Source organism: Acipenser ruthenus, chromosome 33 (assembly GCF_902713425.1).
Source record: "Acipenser ruthenus chromosome 33, fAciRut3.2 maternal haplotype, whole genome shotgun sequence".
NCBI classification, from domain to species: Eukaryota; Metazoa; Chordata; class Actinopteri; order Acipenseriformes; family Acipenseridae; genus Acipenser; species Acipenser ruthenus.
The window spans coordinates 10,143,144-10,158,704 of record NC_081221.1 but is presented as its reverse complement, the minus strand read 5'-3'; the positions used below and the strand labels follow the sequence as shown (position 1 = coordinate 10,158,704).

Genomic DNA, 15,561 nt, shown 5'->3' with positions numbered 1-15,561 from the left:
CAGCAAAAATGAGTTTGTAATGAATGATTAGAAGAATAGAGGGTCAGGAACCATACGTGCCATGGAAAGCACACTTAAACCCTTTGTCTTACCTGAGAGGAAATGCCATGAGAAGCATGGTGGCTGAATCTGCCACCAATAAGTGTGACAGTTACAGCCTAATCATTAACTTTCAATTAGCATTGCTTTCCAGTGCACATAAAACTCACATAGTCTCTGATCCACATCCACATCTATATTTACTCTTGCCTACCAAAAGTATCAAAAAACCTGTGCTGGTCTGTGGTGCTGGGGGTTCTGCATTTGTTGCCTTATTTTACAACACTCAGTCCACTACGTTTCAGGAAGTATTTGCAGTGTCGCGAAAACTTGGCCCATTAGAACCTAAGAATATAAGAACATTTATGAACGAGAGGACGGCAGTAACTGATTAATCCAAAAATCCCAATGATATAGCACCAACAAGACTGGTAACCTATTCCATACCCTCACCACTCTCTGTGTAAAAAAGTGTCTCCTACCCTCTGTCCTAAGTTTATCTCCACATACTTTTTAACTGTTTCCTCTGTGGTTTCTGTACTGCACTTAAAGTATTGGTTCAGGTTAACTCTGTGTGGCAGGGTGAGGGACCCAGCCTTAAAAACAGATTTTAAAGACTTTAATCAGTCCTCCATACCTGTCTTTGTTCTAAATACATTCTGTTGCTTCAGTCTAACTTTGTACATTCGTCTGATTGCTCTTCTCTGGACTCTAGAATTGAACACAGCATTCTGGGTGCAAACCTGTTAAAATTTCAGTTGTTGCCATTGGAGTTAACATAAATACAACATAGGCACATGGGTGCCATAAATGCAGCTCAGAGTATTACAGTAGTATGATACTAACTAATGAAACTTAACTTCTATGCCAACTATTTAGTCACTTGTATGCTAGGCATTCAAGGTAACACGGACTGTAATGACTCTCATAGCTGTGTTTTAGCACATCATAAAAAGATGAAGCCCCAGGTTTCAGTACAGCATCATCAAATAATTCTATATTGAAGTATATTCACAGACTCATAAACCCTGATTTATTATAGGAGTGTCCTTTATACTATGAAAGACAGGGCCAACATATTAATTTATAAACAGCTGCGAATTACAATACCACAGTTCTTTAAATCATTATGTGGGACACTGTGATAGGGTACACCTCGTCCCTGTATTATTATTTGTATATTTCATATTATTATTATTATTATTATATTTGTATTTGACGGTAGGAAAGCCGTGTTTTTTTTATTGTTCGTTTTGTTTATTAATTTAAAAAACCTGTGTGAATGTGGCTGGAGCCTCAATAAGGTAATTGTTTTATTGATAATTAATTAAGGCTCCAGCCACAGCTTAAAAGAACGAGCTCCAGGGTAATGGGGGGAGATTTTCCTTTGAGTTAGAGACGGGAGGACGGTTTAGAGCGAGATCATACATCCGAAGCAACTGCTACCGCTGTACCACTCGGTATTTGTTTCTTTATGTATTTTTGGCCATCGAGCCCTTTTGTTTGTTATAGTGTTTTGTTTATTCTTTGATTTATTATTAAAACCCGAGCGCAAACGCGTCTCGTTTTCCCTACCTACCTTTGCCTTTGTTTTTTGTATTGCTTCTTCCTGGTCCGGGACGTCAGTACTGCAACCGCTCTGTCACATATGGTGTCCTGCGTGGGATAAACGCCTCCAGGAGCCGGACCAGGAATACAAAGGGCGTTTTTTTTTATTATTTTTTTTCGAAAATTGTTTTTTGTGGAAAAGTAAATAAAAAAAAAAAAAAAAAAAAAAAAAAAAAAAAAAATGGAAGGCTGGAACTGGAGAGACGGCTGCAGTGAGCTGGAGGATCTCCTCGGCAGGTTGGAGGACCAAGGTTGGTGCCTTGCCTGCGGGGTGTATGGGCACACGGTGGCTGTCTGCCCCTTCCAGGAAGAGGAGGAGGAACCAGCCCAAAGGAGGAAGGTGAGCAGAAGGAGGCAGAGAGGGGGAAAAGTAAGGAGGAAGCAGAGGGAGCCAAGGTGGTGCACCATGTGCATTGCTTATGGGCATGAGGACGAGGACTGCCCAGAGCAGGAGCCAGGGGAGGAGGAGCCCGAACGTCCTGCGCCTGAGTGGGAGGAGCCCGAACGTCCTGCGCCTGAGTGGGAGGAGCCCGAACGTCCTGCGCCTGAGTGGGAGGAGCCCGAACGTCCTGCGCCTGAGTGGGAGGAGCCCGAACGTCCTGCGCCTGAGTGGGAGGAGCCCGAACGTCCTGCGCCTGAGTGGGAGGAGTCGGTGCGTCCACGTCCCAAGAGGGAGGAGTCGGTGCGTCCACGTCCCAAAAGGGAGGAGTCGGTGCGTCCACGGCCCGAGAGGGAGGAGTCGGTGCGTCCACGGCCCGAGAGGGAGGAGTCGGTGCGTCCACGGCCCGAGAGGGAGGAGCCGGTGCGTCCTGTGTCCGGAGGGGAGGAGCTGAAGGCCCAAACCCCTATTTTTTTTTGGGAGGGACGAGGGCGTGAAGCTCAGGCTCCACAGCAGCCGCTGTTTTTGCTGCTGAAGGGAGCCCAGCGGAGACGCCCGCCACCAGCCCTAACCCCGCTGGCGAAGGAGCCAGCAGTGCCACCGGAGGGAGATGAGCTGCTGTTCCCGCCGCCACCACCCGAGGGAGAGGAGCAGGAGCTGCCTCTGCCTCCACCACCCGAGGGAGAGGAGCAGGAGCTGCCTCTGCCTCCACCACCACCACCCGAGGGAGAGGAGCAGGAGCTGCCTCTGCCTCCACCACCACCACCACCCGAGGGAGAGGAGCAGGAGCTGCCTCTGCCTCCACCACCACCACCACCCGAGGGAGAGGAGCAGGAGCTGCCTCTGCCTCCACCACCACCACCACCCGAGGGAGAGGAGCAGGAGCTGCCTCTGCCTCCACCGCCACCACCCGAGGGAGAGGAGCAGGAGCTGCCTCTGCCTCCACCGCCACCACCCGAGGGAGAGGAGCAGGAGCTGCCTCTGCCTCCACCGCCACCACCCGAGGGAGAGGAGCAGGAGCTGCCTCTGCCTCCACCGCCACCACCCGAGGGAGAGGAGCAGGAGCTGCCTCTGCCTCCACCGCCACCACCCGAGGGAGAGGAGCAGGAGCTGCCTCTGCCTCCACCACCCGAGGGAGAGGAGCAGGAGCTGCCTCTGCCTCCACCACCACCACCCGAGGGAGAGGAGCAGGAGCTGCCTCTGCCTCCACCACCACCACCCGAGGGAGAGGAGCAGGAGCTGCCTCTGCCTCCCGAGGGTCCGCTGCTGCTGCCGTCGCCTGGGGTCGCCAGGGATCCTGCTTCGCCTGGGGTCGCCAGGGATCCTGCTTCGCCTGGGGTCGCCAGGGATCCTGCTTCGCCTAGGGTCGTTGAGGGTCCTGCTTCGCCTGGGGTTGCTATACTGTGGCCGGAGCCCCACGGAGGGGAGCTGCCGGCCATGAAGAAGGGGGGAGAGGTCAGGAGACCAGTTCCCCTCGCAGCAGTTTCGCTGCCGGAGATCGGGTGGTTGGAGCCCCACGGAGGGGAAATGCCGGCCATGAAGAAGGGGGGGGAGGTCAGGAGACCAGCTTCCCCAGCCGCACGTTTACGGCAGGATAGTGTGTGGCGGGAGCCCTGGAAGAGGGAGCTGCCGGCCACGAAGAGTTGGGGGGTGCCGGACCTCCCACCATGGCCACCCCCCTGGACACTGTGCTTCCCCCTCTTCCGGGACGTTGAGACTGAGGGGGGAGGTGGCCATTGAGGCCATGTGTGCTACGCACAAGGGGGGGCGTGTGTGATAGGGTACACCTCGTCCCTGTATTATTATTTGTATATTTCATATTATTATTATTATTATTATATTTGTATTTGACGGTAGGAAAGCCGTGTTTTTTTTATTGTTCGTTTTGTTTATTAATTTAAAAAACCTGTGTGAATGTGGCTGGAGCCTCAATAAGGTAATTGTTTTATTGATAATTAATTAAGGCTCCAGCCACAGCTTAAAAGAACGAGCTCCAGGGTAATGGGGGGAGATTTTCCTTTGAGTTAGAGACGGGAGGACGGTTTAGAGCGAGATCATACATCCGAAGCAACTGCTACCGCTGTACCACTCGGTATTTGTTTCTTTATGTATTTTTGGCCATCGAGCCCTTTTGTTTGTTATAGTGTTTTGTTTATTCTTTGATTTATTATTAAAACCCGAGCGCAAACGCGTCTCGTTTTCCCTACCTACCTTTGCCTTTGTTTTTTGTATTGCTTCTTCCTGGTCCGGGACGTCAGTACTGCAACCGCTCTGTCACAGACACTCTCTACAAATTTACATTCAGAAATAAAGAGACTCACACTGCTACATACTGTATTCGAAAATAAAGAGACTCACACTGCTACACACTGTATTTGATTTTCGTAACCTTGGTACACACATTGTAATGATCTTGGTTTAGATCAAGTGACCCTATAAGAGTACTAAAAAGACAGATGAATGCCTCAGTAGCAGGATAAACTGCATCTTTCATCTCTGTGTCTTCCACAGGTGCTAACATTTGCACGTCCCGAGGAGTGAACACATGCAGGGAATGCCTCGCGGTCCACCCCAGCTGCGGCTGGTGCTTTCAGGAGGTAAGAGACACATTGGAATAGGGATGGGACTCCCTCAGGCACAGTGCCTCCGGAATCAGTTTAGGTATTGTGTTGTTATAAATGTACAGTATGTTAATCACCTTCCATCCATACTATATAGATTGCATATATATGTACTATGGAGATGACATATTATATTTGCTTGCTAAATTGATATGACAAAATCTATAGTTTAAAGACATACATAAATACATACACACACACACACACACACACACACACACACACACACACACACACACACACATACATGCATAGCTAAACTTTGTACAACTTCAACTTTGGTTTCTAGATAATAACATGCAAAGATTGTTACAGTGGTAGTAATGGACCACAATTTGAAATAATGAACAAGACACTGCCATAGATTTGAATTTTCTCTTGCTTTAAAATCAGAACTGGCAGAGATATTTTCCACATGTTAGAACCTGCCCTGCTCAGATTTTGGATATTTAAAATGACCACGGCAATGTTGATTGACATTTAAATAAAAAAGCTAAGCTCACAAGCTCCTTGACAGGAGGATGTGTTCTGAGCATTCCACAGTTACAATGTTCATTCCTTAAGTGGGGCTGTCGCTCAGGCTGGGGGAGGCCAGTGGAGACGCCATAAATCAAGTTATAAAAGATATGTTTTCATCTGCCACTGGGACTGTGGCAGAAGTGAAATGGATTTCAATTGGGAATCCCTCAGTCCCGGCTGGCAGAACTCGATTTCACCAACTTGTGCTGAAGGTTTCCTAATGAGCATCCAATGTGAGGGACACAACAGGTAGGTTTGAAAATCCTGACTGACTAAAATAAGGATGTCATACAGTTGTAGAAAGTGAGTTCTTCCAGCCCTCAGTGCTGTTAATACATTATACTGCCAGGGAAATGCTGTTATATTTACAAATAACAGTTATAGAAAAAGTCATACTCACAGATGAGCTTTGGCTTTTGGAGTTTGATGCTGGAATGAGCTTTAGTTTTACAGATTGGTTTCAAATGTGTCATAAACTTGTTTTGAAACTTTGGCAATAACTTTTTTTAGCACAGGTTATTGACAGTACAGTCGCCACCGCTTAGAACGGGCTCGTTTGTGTTAACGTGATTCACCCGCAGAAAGCAATGGACGGTATAAACTCCCACACAATAACCTGACATTCAAAATGTCCCCTAATCACCAGTACAGTAATCAAAACAAACAAGCATCTATGCAGTTAAAAATCTTTATTAAGACACTCATTACACTAATAAAAAAAGATCTATTAAAACCTATGAATGTAATAAAAAGCAGAGTAATCTGACTGCGATAGGACCAGAGTAAGGGTGGATATGTAAAAAGGCAGATAAATTAATCCTATTTTAAATACCATTATACACAGCTGTAACAATTACTGTACTGTATTCTTATTGTTTTGAGATTCAGCTTTTATTAGGGAGCTCACCTAAATCCCTTGTTTAGAAAGATACCGGGTATTAATGCTTGTGACAGAGTAGCTGTCTGCCGTGTGGATGCGTGCATTTGCTGACAGGCAGGAGATCGGGACGGAGGTTGAAGTTGATACGCCCCGCAGGCGAACAGGATTTATTTACATATTGTAGCGCTGCTGTGTGTTTTCCAGGATATAATGAGACAGACAACAGTTGCAGTTCAAAGCAGTAGGAAACTGCTCTATTTATATTTTGTTTAGCTTTTAGTGAACAATGGCTCTCATTCCTCTCCTCTCACTCACAAATTCAGCCTCTTTTAAAGTGCCTATAACACCCTCCGAACCATTTTTAAGAAACATAATGTATGACTAACAAGTATTCCCAAACGAGATTTAAAATTGTTGGCAGTGATAGTTTTTTAATAAAATGCACATCCTTAATATACTGTACATATAGAAAGATATGTTAAATACATGCCAGTAGCAATCCACAGCGTTCGCTTATTCTGCTAGTATCAATAATTCATGTATCAATATTATTAACTAAAGGACTGACATAACTATACAATTATGGGTAATATGAAATATTTAAAGTATCAATCTATGTTAAACGTAAGGGTTTTTATTAACCATTTCGTGTGGCCAAGACACTGATTCTCCGCGGACATCTGCTGTCCCTCCGGTCCGTCCACGTTGGTGTTGTCGGAGTCTCTCTCCGAGTTTGACCCTTCTGATTCGGAGGCATACTCCTCGAATTGATACGGGAGACAATCCCTGTTTTCTCTCTCTGAGTCAGATCCATCACTACATGATTCACATTCATAAGAGGTGTCTGAAACTGATACAATTAACCTGCTCTCACTTTCACTGTCGCTGTCAGCCGTACTGCCAGATACAAGTAGCCTGCAGGTATCTCCCTCGGTGATGTCACAGTCCCCTGGCCCCAAACCAGGAAATGGAGATCACCCTCTGTGTATTTCTGGGTATTATTTGATTAATTGTAGCAGGATTAAACATAATTTGGTAAAATTAATGTAATTATATGTTCAAGTCAGATCTGTTAATATTATTTTTTATGTTTTTGGTAAAAGTCAAATTCCATGTCATAGGCTTTTTAATTCTCTCTCTCAATTCTCCCTCCGCCAGATATACTTCTCTCTTTCAAACTGTCATCTCCACACACACACCCAAGTCCCTCCCCCTTCCTCACTCATTGCTCCAACACTCCCTCTCTGACTGGTCGTGACAGACCTGCTCCCACCCCCCTCAGTGACACACACACACACAGTCTTTTATCTGTAGTCGCTCAAACACCAAAACACTAACAGATCTGAACATGAATAACACAGTTTACAAACACGCATTATTTACAGAGTACTCCCACCCCCTTCTACAGTCCATAATCAGGTCCATTGCCAAATTGTCTCCAGCTTTTTGAAGCAACGTTGCATTGCTGACTGACAGAGTTCCAAGCATGCTTTAGCAAATGCACGGCATCTAACAGACATTTTATTTACACTGAATTTTCGTGCTGATGCTCATCGCTTTTCCCTTTCCAGCCATGCTTGCTTGCTGTTGCAGTCAGTGCTGTTTTTTCAAACTGTAAATAAACCTGACACCGCATACAGGGATTAAATAACCAAGGTACACAGTACAGAGGTAATCGCTCAGTAACGAGGTGAAAACAGCTGACTGGTCGATCTGTCAAGATTTTTTACTACAGTAAAGTGCTGCCTTTTTATTGAAATCTATGTGAATGGCAAGGTAACAAGGTGAAAACATCTGATGTGTGGATTATTAAAAGCGATTACTACAGTATAAGCATTGCATTTGTTATTTAAATCTATGTGAATGGCACACAACGAGATCCAAACAGCCCGACATATACGACGTGCTTAACAGGGTATAAACGATGCCTTTGTTATTGAAATCAATGGGAATAGTAAACAGCAAACGCTATTTGTCCGATATAAACGGCTGCCTGAAATAACCCTGTACAGTGTAAGTGGTGGAGACTGTATCACAATCTGGGGATATTGTGGGAGACTGACATGTTCATGCAGTTCCAAACTGTGTGGTAAAACTCTATGGGCCTGTGTGGCAAAGTGCCCCACCCCTATTTTTGTGTTCTATGTTGTATGTAGGGTGTTTATGTTGTGTGTGTGTATTGGTTCACGGAGTGTGGGTTATGTAGCACAGGTGATGTGAAATATATGATTGTATTAGACACGAGGATGGCACAATCACTTCACATGCAGATTAAAAGGAGTATTTATATGTGAGCACGGGGAAGTGCACAAATTAGTTCACGTGCAGATGTACCGAGATTCCAAATTGAATGACTGATTAGCAAACGAGTCTCGGTATAGCTGCATAAAAGATGCAGTGTTTCACTCACTCGGGGTTGTGTGTTCATGAGTGGAGAACGTGTGTGGAGAGGAGAAAATAATTATAAATAAGAAAATAATAATTGCTATAACGTGCTGGAAGCACCAGCACGGTACTTGTCTGTTTGTTCATCCACTGTTTTGTCTGTCTGTTCGTTTGGCCATTGCGCCGTTTAATTTGAGTGTTTTGTTTTGTTTAAACCTTTTATTTTAAATAAACTTCACCATTTCTCTCACAGTGCTGTGTGTGTTTCTTCTGGGTCTGACTCACAGCTCAGGCCAGCTTGCCACAGCCTGGTTCTCCACTGTGGGCAATTTTCCCATGTAATACATTTATTATAGAGGGACTCTGAGTGTGATTTACCCACAGGGAAACTATAGGCCTACATTGCTGAAACAGCACTCCCAATTTAGTTCGAATCACATACTCTAAAATGAATTGTTAATAAATTAATAACAACATAAAAAGATACTGTACTTAATGGATTTAGTGTATGTTGTATCTGAGTTTAGTATAATTTGGGGTGATTAAAGATCTCATAGTCATAAATTCAACTTAAAAGTGTACTTTTAAAACCACAGTAAATATTTAATGTGTTCCTCCTAGCATTACCAAATCTGGTTCTTTCATTTAAGACTAGTTAAAAACCTTGGAGTGCTACAATTAAACTAAAGCACATGGTTAAACTCAATCAGTTTACAGAAACACAACACTACTGTCCAGCTTCAATAGCTACAGCCCCTAAAATGGTCATTTTCATTAAAGCACTCCAAGTTCAGCTGGCGTTCTTGCCATAACTGTCATGACATTCAAACTGTTAACACAAAGTTCACTGTGCAGTGATCGTTAACATAATGTCAGAACATGCAAGAGGAATGTTTATTCTAAAAACAGTTGACCCATTTACCATTCCCTATATATATTATTTTGGAATTGTTTATTTTAGAAAAGGTAAATGTAGTACACATTGCTTGACAGTCTGTAAAATCCCAAGATGCTCGTAGCTCTATGGAATTAAAGAATGTGTTCATTGTTTGAAATTTTAACTCTTTGTTTTCCACAAATATATAGTGGTATGTGGAGGTAGTCATACACTGTAACACATTTTCATCTGGAAATGCGCTTATCCAAGTGTGATGAAACTTTGTATTCCATGTAACACTATTTAGCTTAAGTGAGTATTAGATTCTGGGAATATATGGCGGTGCCCGTCTCTCTGTACATGTGTCCATCTGCATTTCACAATTATAAATATCTGAAAACCCACTTATCAACTTGCAATGAAACTTGGTATTGTTTTAAAATATTTTATGCAGTTTTAAAGTATAGTGCACAGAAGGGATCACTTCTAAAATGACTTAAAAGGATAGCCATGTTATCTATAAACTATTTTTAAAACATGTATGGACCATTGAATGCATGTGGCAATTAATTAATAAGGTCATTAGGAAAGTGGGGATAATGTTTAACATCAAACGCCACTAACACCCTTTGCTTAATATTTGAGAGATCTTTTTTTCACACATAGCACTAGGAAACAATGTCTGGATTTGTCGATGTGTTGCAGGAGTTTGGCCGTGGAACTGCAAGCTCATCTCGCTGTGACCTCATGGAGAATTTACTCCAGAAGGGATGCAGTCAGCAGTTTATTGAATACCCCACCAGCACCTTGAGTAAGCAGCAGGACAAGCCCCTGAGTGGAACAGGATCCGGAGCAGGGTCCGATGCCACGCAAATCTCCCCCCAGAAACTGGAAATTAACCTGCGACCTGGTAAGGAACTGAGTGTTCTACTGACTTCATCAGGTTTCTATTGACATCATCAGAGTTCTACTGACCTCATCAGAGTTCCGCAACATTTTTATTTCATATTCAAAATGGGTCAGTTTTAGATGGATGTGATATAAGAAACATAAGAAAATGTACGAACAAGAGGTTCCAAGTCGTGAATCTGCCTCAAAAACATCACTAGGTAACCCATTCCATACTCTCACCACTCTCTGTGTGAAGAAGTGTCTCCTTCCCTCTATCCTATGTTTATCCCCACTTAATCTACAACTATGTCCTCTGGTCTAGGTTTCAAGTATTTCTTAGGGTTACATTTGTCAACTTTTAAGATTTTAAAAGACTTCACAAGTCCCCCCTAATACTTCTTTTTTTAGGCTAAATATATTTGTTATTTCAACCTGTCTGCATAGCTCATTCCTTTATATAAAGGTTTACAAAAACGGAAAATGAGACACAATCTGGACTAACTTAACATAGTACCATGTATCCTGTTGTACATACTATAGTATATTATAGGAAACTATAGTGTTTTTGGACAGTACTATACAATTATTTATATGGGTTGCCACATACCTCAGGCCCAGAAATAAACAAAGCACAATTTGGGCTAATTGAGGTTTATGAATAGTGTGACAGGGTGGCTGAGTCGTCTGACGTCAAGGCAGAAGCAGGAAGGTAAACACACACCAAGTACTGCAGTTAAAGGCGACGTTTGCCGTTTTATTTTTAAATACTACAAAAATAAATAAAAAGTTCAAACAGAAAAACTGTGCTCGCAGAGCTAATAAAAAGGTTAAATAAAACAAAATCACGAACACAAAAACAACACAGGTCAGGCTAGGCTGCAGCCTTCACTGATCCTGTATCTTTTTTTAGTTTCGTTTTTCTCTCCTCGCTCTCTCCACTCTCGCTCCTCATACACCCACCCCGAGTGCAGCGAGCTGCAGGCTTTTATGCAGGTGACCATCTCCCGATTAGCAACAAATTAAATCACCTAATTAATTCGGGAGATGGCCACCTTCTGCACGAGTTTATTTATTACTGTGGATGGGGTTTCCCATCCACGCTGCTAACCAAAATACACGAAAAACATGGCTACGCCGTCAATACATAAATACAAATAAACAATAACAAAACACGCGGCGCTTTGCCGTCATATAAATACAATAACTAAATCATAATACAAAACAAATACAAAATAATACAGGGGCGGAGGGGGACCCCGTTCTAAAATAAAATTATTATTTTTTATTATTATTATTTATTTCTTAGCAGACGCCCTTATCACATGGCCTGATTGCAGTGAGACCATTGAAGTAAAACAGAGCTGCAGCACAGGGAGTTGCACATAGTTGATCTGTTAAGAAATGTACTAATTTCGGCTAATTTTGTGCATTTAGTGTGCATGTCCATTGAGACTCTTTTTTACAATATTTTGTGGGACTTTTGCACCTACTGAGATATGTTCATTTGACTTGGATTTTTAAAGTGCAGTAATTTTGTGACATTAGACTGTAGCGTTGAAATATATATAATAGTGTAGTGTAACAATGTACAGTGAAAGCATGGTAAAGTATAGATAAGCACTGAGAGGTATGGTAAACATTGGCGATCCCAGGGGTAGGCGAGAGGTGGCAGGTGCCACCCCTGAAATTTGTCTGCCTCCCTTCCCGATTCCCCTAAAATTTCCACTTAAAACTACCTCCCAGGTCTTCCTTTACTAGGCAACTGTACACAAGAAAAATCCACCCAACAAAACATTATCCAATCGCTGGTTAGCCCTGATACCTTTACAGCCAATTAGAGTAAGAACATTTCAGAGCTACTCAGAGACAATGTCAGTAGTGACCGTCATTTGGTTGAAGCATGAGCATACGAGTGAGAAAGGAACCAAACTGGAACCACGACTTGTACTGCCCAGTAGTAGAAAAAGCCTTTAAGGTGCCTATAATATGAAACAAAACTGTTTTATAAGTCATGGATTTTGAATTAATGCATTCCCTTATTTTATATTCTGGTGTTGTGAGCTTGTAAGCTGTTCCATGGTGTTGTATTTACATCTTAACATGTTAACTGAGATGGAAAATGTAATGTTAAAATATAGGCCCCAAGTAGTGTAATTATTTGCAGAGTAGGTGTCATACCTCAATGAAAAAAATGCACCGCCAAGCCGATAAAGAATCTTGTAGAACACACACACACACGTGGTTACAAAAGAGCTATGGTTTGTCCGTTCTTGAACACGTGGAATGACTCTTGATTTCAAGTTTAAAAGAAAGGCATGGATGGATAATTGTCTAATTGAGCCTGCTGTATATTTGGAGAAGTTTTGGCTAAAAAGTTTACCTTATTGCACTAATATTAGATTTTATTGTAGACGTTACAGTGAGTAATAGAGCTGTGTATCATACAGAAAGTATTTTTTGTCAAGTCCACATACAGGCTGGTGTTTTTTTTCCACCTGTTTCTTTCATAATACTGTGTGTGTGACATTCTCCCTGTCTATGTGATGTGTACGGTAAAATAAGATATGTGAAAAATTGGTATCTCTTGAATATAATTAGGCTTGCTACTTTTCGATTGTAATCGATAAAGTTCGTTAAAAGTCGAATTCCCAAAAAATTTCTATACAATAAACTTCGAAAACATTTTCAAAATTGATTCGCCGGGTGGGACCAGCAAATCAGATGCTAGTTAACACGGAAAAGAAGAGCACGTCCACTGTCTTTAGCAGAAATACTGTAAATAGCATGGCAGGGCGTTCGGTGCATTTTCGTTGATAAACTTAACTATGCGGGTTACAAAAATGTCATTATTTATATCGATTATCCAGTATTTATATCAGTGTATATAATGAGGAATGGAATCAATCGAAAAATCGATTTTTGATTTAATCGTAGTAGCCCTAATGCATAGTATAACCATAATCTAACTGCAAAATTGCAGTGCAGATTTACTGTGATAAACTCTCATAAGGGAACCAAAACAACAGAAGAAAGGGAGGTAGTGAAAGGGAGGTAGTGACAATATCCCTGGTGCCAGTGAGAGATAAGAAAGTGGATTGGTTAGCACTTCAATTAGTGACACGGTTTGTTCCACAGATGACTCTCAGAAGTTCACAGTCCAGCAATGAGAGGTAAGAAAGTGGATTGGTTAGCACTTCAATTTCATAGTGGCACGGCTTGCTCCACAGATGACTCCCAGAAGTTCTCGGTCCAGGTGCGGCAGGTGGAAGACTATCCCGTGGATCTCTACTACCTGATGGATCTGTCCTACTCCATGAAGGATGACCTGCAGAAACTCCGCACTCTGGGCAACGATCTGGCCACCGCTATGGGCAAACTCACCAGCAACCTGCGCATGGGCTTCGGGGCCTTCGTGGACAAGCCGCTGTCCCCGTACATGTTCATCTCTCCCCAGGAGGCCATAGCCAACCCCTGCATAGGGTAAGATCCAATACCATACCAGTCCTTTACTGCACATAAAGTATAGAAAAGTACACTTCTGTGGGATCTGCAATAAATCAGATCTCATTAGAGTCAACACTTGCATCTTAAAGTGAGTGTAGTTAATAAAAAGTCTGACGTGCAGGTGTGAATGAAGCGCATTCCCTATACAGGTCTGACGTGCAGTTGTGAATGAAGTGCATTCCCTATACAGGTCTGACGTGCAGTTGTGAATGAAGTGCATATTATAGCAAGCATTCATTTTCATTTCAAATCTGGAACTACACTAGCTTAAAGAAAGTTCTCAGTTTTCATGCATCTGTAACACTTGCGCTTGGGTCATTTCACCTTAGTAGTGTCTTCTGGGTAATGTTATTGACTGAAAGCAGGTCAGTCAATAGGAGAAGCAGCTGGTTAATCTTGGCAAATGTTAGAATAGAAATACAAACTCAACTTCTGGGAGAAAGGATAAAAAAAAAGATCTGCAAGCATGACTTACAAACATGAATAACCCACTGTAGTACCAGGTATCGGGTGTCTTTCAAAACTGCATATTTGAGGCCTATGTAATGAATACATGTGCATATGATTTATGGAATTATTGTGTTAGCTCTTTTTTTTAATATCCCAGCAACAATATAATGTTTGTCTTTAGTTTTGACGGTTCCTTTTCTCTTCTCAGCATTCAGACGACATGTATGCCCCAGTTCGGCTACAGGCATGTTCTGACTCTGACAGAGCAGGTGAGCCGGTTCAATGAGGAGGTGAAGAAGCAGGATGTCTCTCGAAACAGGGACGCTCCCGAGGGGGGGTTCGACGCCATCATCCAGGCTGCTGTCTGCAAGGTAACTCTCCATACAGAAAAGCCATAATTTCTAAGCATTTAGAAATACTAAAAGAAGCTTTAAAACCGTTTGCGGTCCTATGTCGGACCTGGTCAGACATTGCAATTTTCCCTTTCCGGGCCAATGTCTGACCCTGTCCGACATCATCAAAAAGACGCAAAAAACAGGTCTCTAGTCGTTTTTCTCCGGAAAAAGCAGAGAAAACCATTCAATGGCAGAGGAGCCGAGAGAAGCCGAAAAAAAGGGGGTGTATCTCATGAATACACATAGCCCCGACACCACAGAGATAACACGAACATAAACAAACAAGATAGCTGCTTCTGCATCCAGCGCTCAAAGAATATCACTGACATTTGCAGAGCTTGTTTTAGATGTTATAGTAATAAAATAATGACTTGGATCGCATTATTGAGGAGTTTGGTGATAAAACGAGTGATCAGGAGATGATTTATCGGTATGTACTACTATTACAAGGTATGTAAAAAATATAGCGAACAAGGGGGCTGGAGATGCAGTACTGAGTGTCCTGTTGATATGCAGTGCCTTTTAAACCTGTTTTACTGTGAAAATAATATTTTTAAACAGCTTGTCTAAAATAAACTGCGCGTGTGAAAATAAATTGGACCTGACGCGCCTGAGACGTGCTGAATAAATGGACCGCAAAGGGTTAAGCAATTGTAGCTAAAAAAAATATAGAATTTTGCAATCCCATTAGCTTCATACTGTAGGTCTCAAATTTGCAGTTTTAAAAGAAAAAATATGTTATAGCACACAGTCTAGTTTAGTCTATTATTATTTTTTATTATCTTGTGCTTGAGGCAAGCAGTTCTTGAAACTAGGTCAAGTCGACACACGTTACATCTAGTGCCTTCTTCAGTGTACATTTACCGTAATGTTTGTCTACTTGACTTTGTTTCTTATAAGTTTTACCTTTACCTTATAATACTTTCTGAGCATTTTGAAGTTATGGACGAGTTCTATAAAAATATCCATGTTGTGTTATATAGTTATGGATGATGTATCTTGTTGCACCCTGT

The 15,561-nt window shown here is 42.5% G+C and overlaps 1 protein-coding gene across 1 annotated transcript in view; it reads left to right on the top strand.

Annotated features, from left to right (window-relative positions):
- The window catches only part of LOC117433491 (integrin beta-3-like), a 70,968-nt gene that overhangs the window by 16,980 nt on the left and 38,427 nt on the right, over nucleotides 1–15,561 (top strand). The window contains exons 2-5 of the mRNA XM_034055792.3: nucleotides 4,538–4,623; nucleotides 10,014–10,218; nucleotides 13,427–13,679; nucleotides 14,362–14,524. Of these exons, the coding sequence (XP_033911683.3) occupies nucleotides 4,538–4,623; nucleotides 10,014–10,218; nucleotides 13,427–13,679; nucleotides 14,362–14,524 (707 nt within the window). The remainder of the gene's footprint in view (nucleotides 1–4,537; nucleotides 4,624–10,013; nucleotides 10,219–13,426; nucleotides 13,680–14,361; nucleotides 14,525–15,561) is intronic.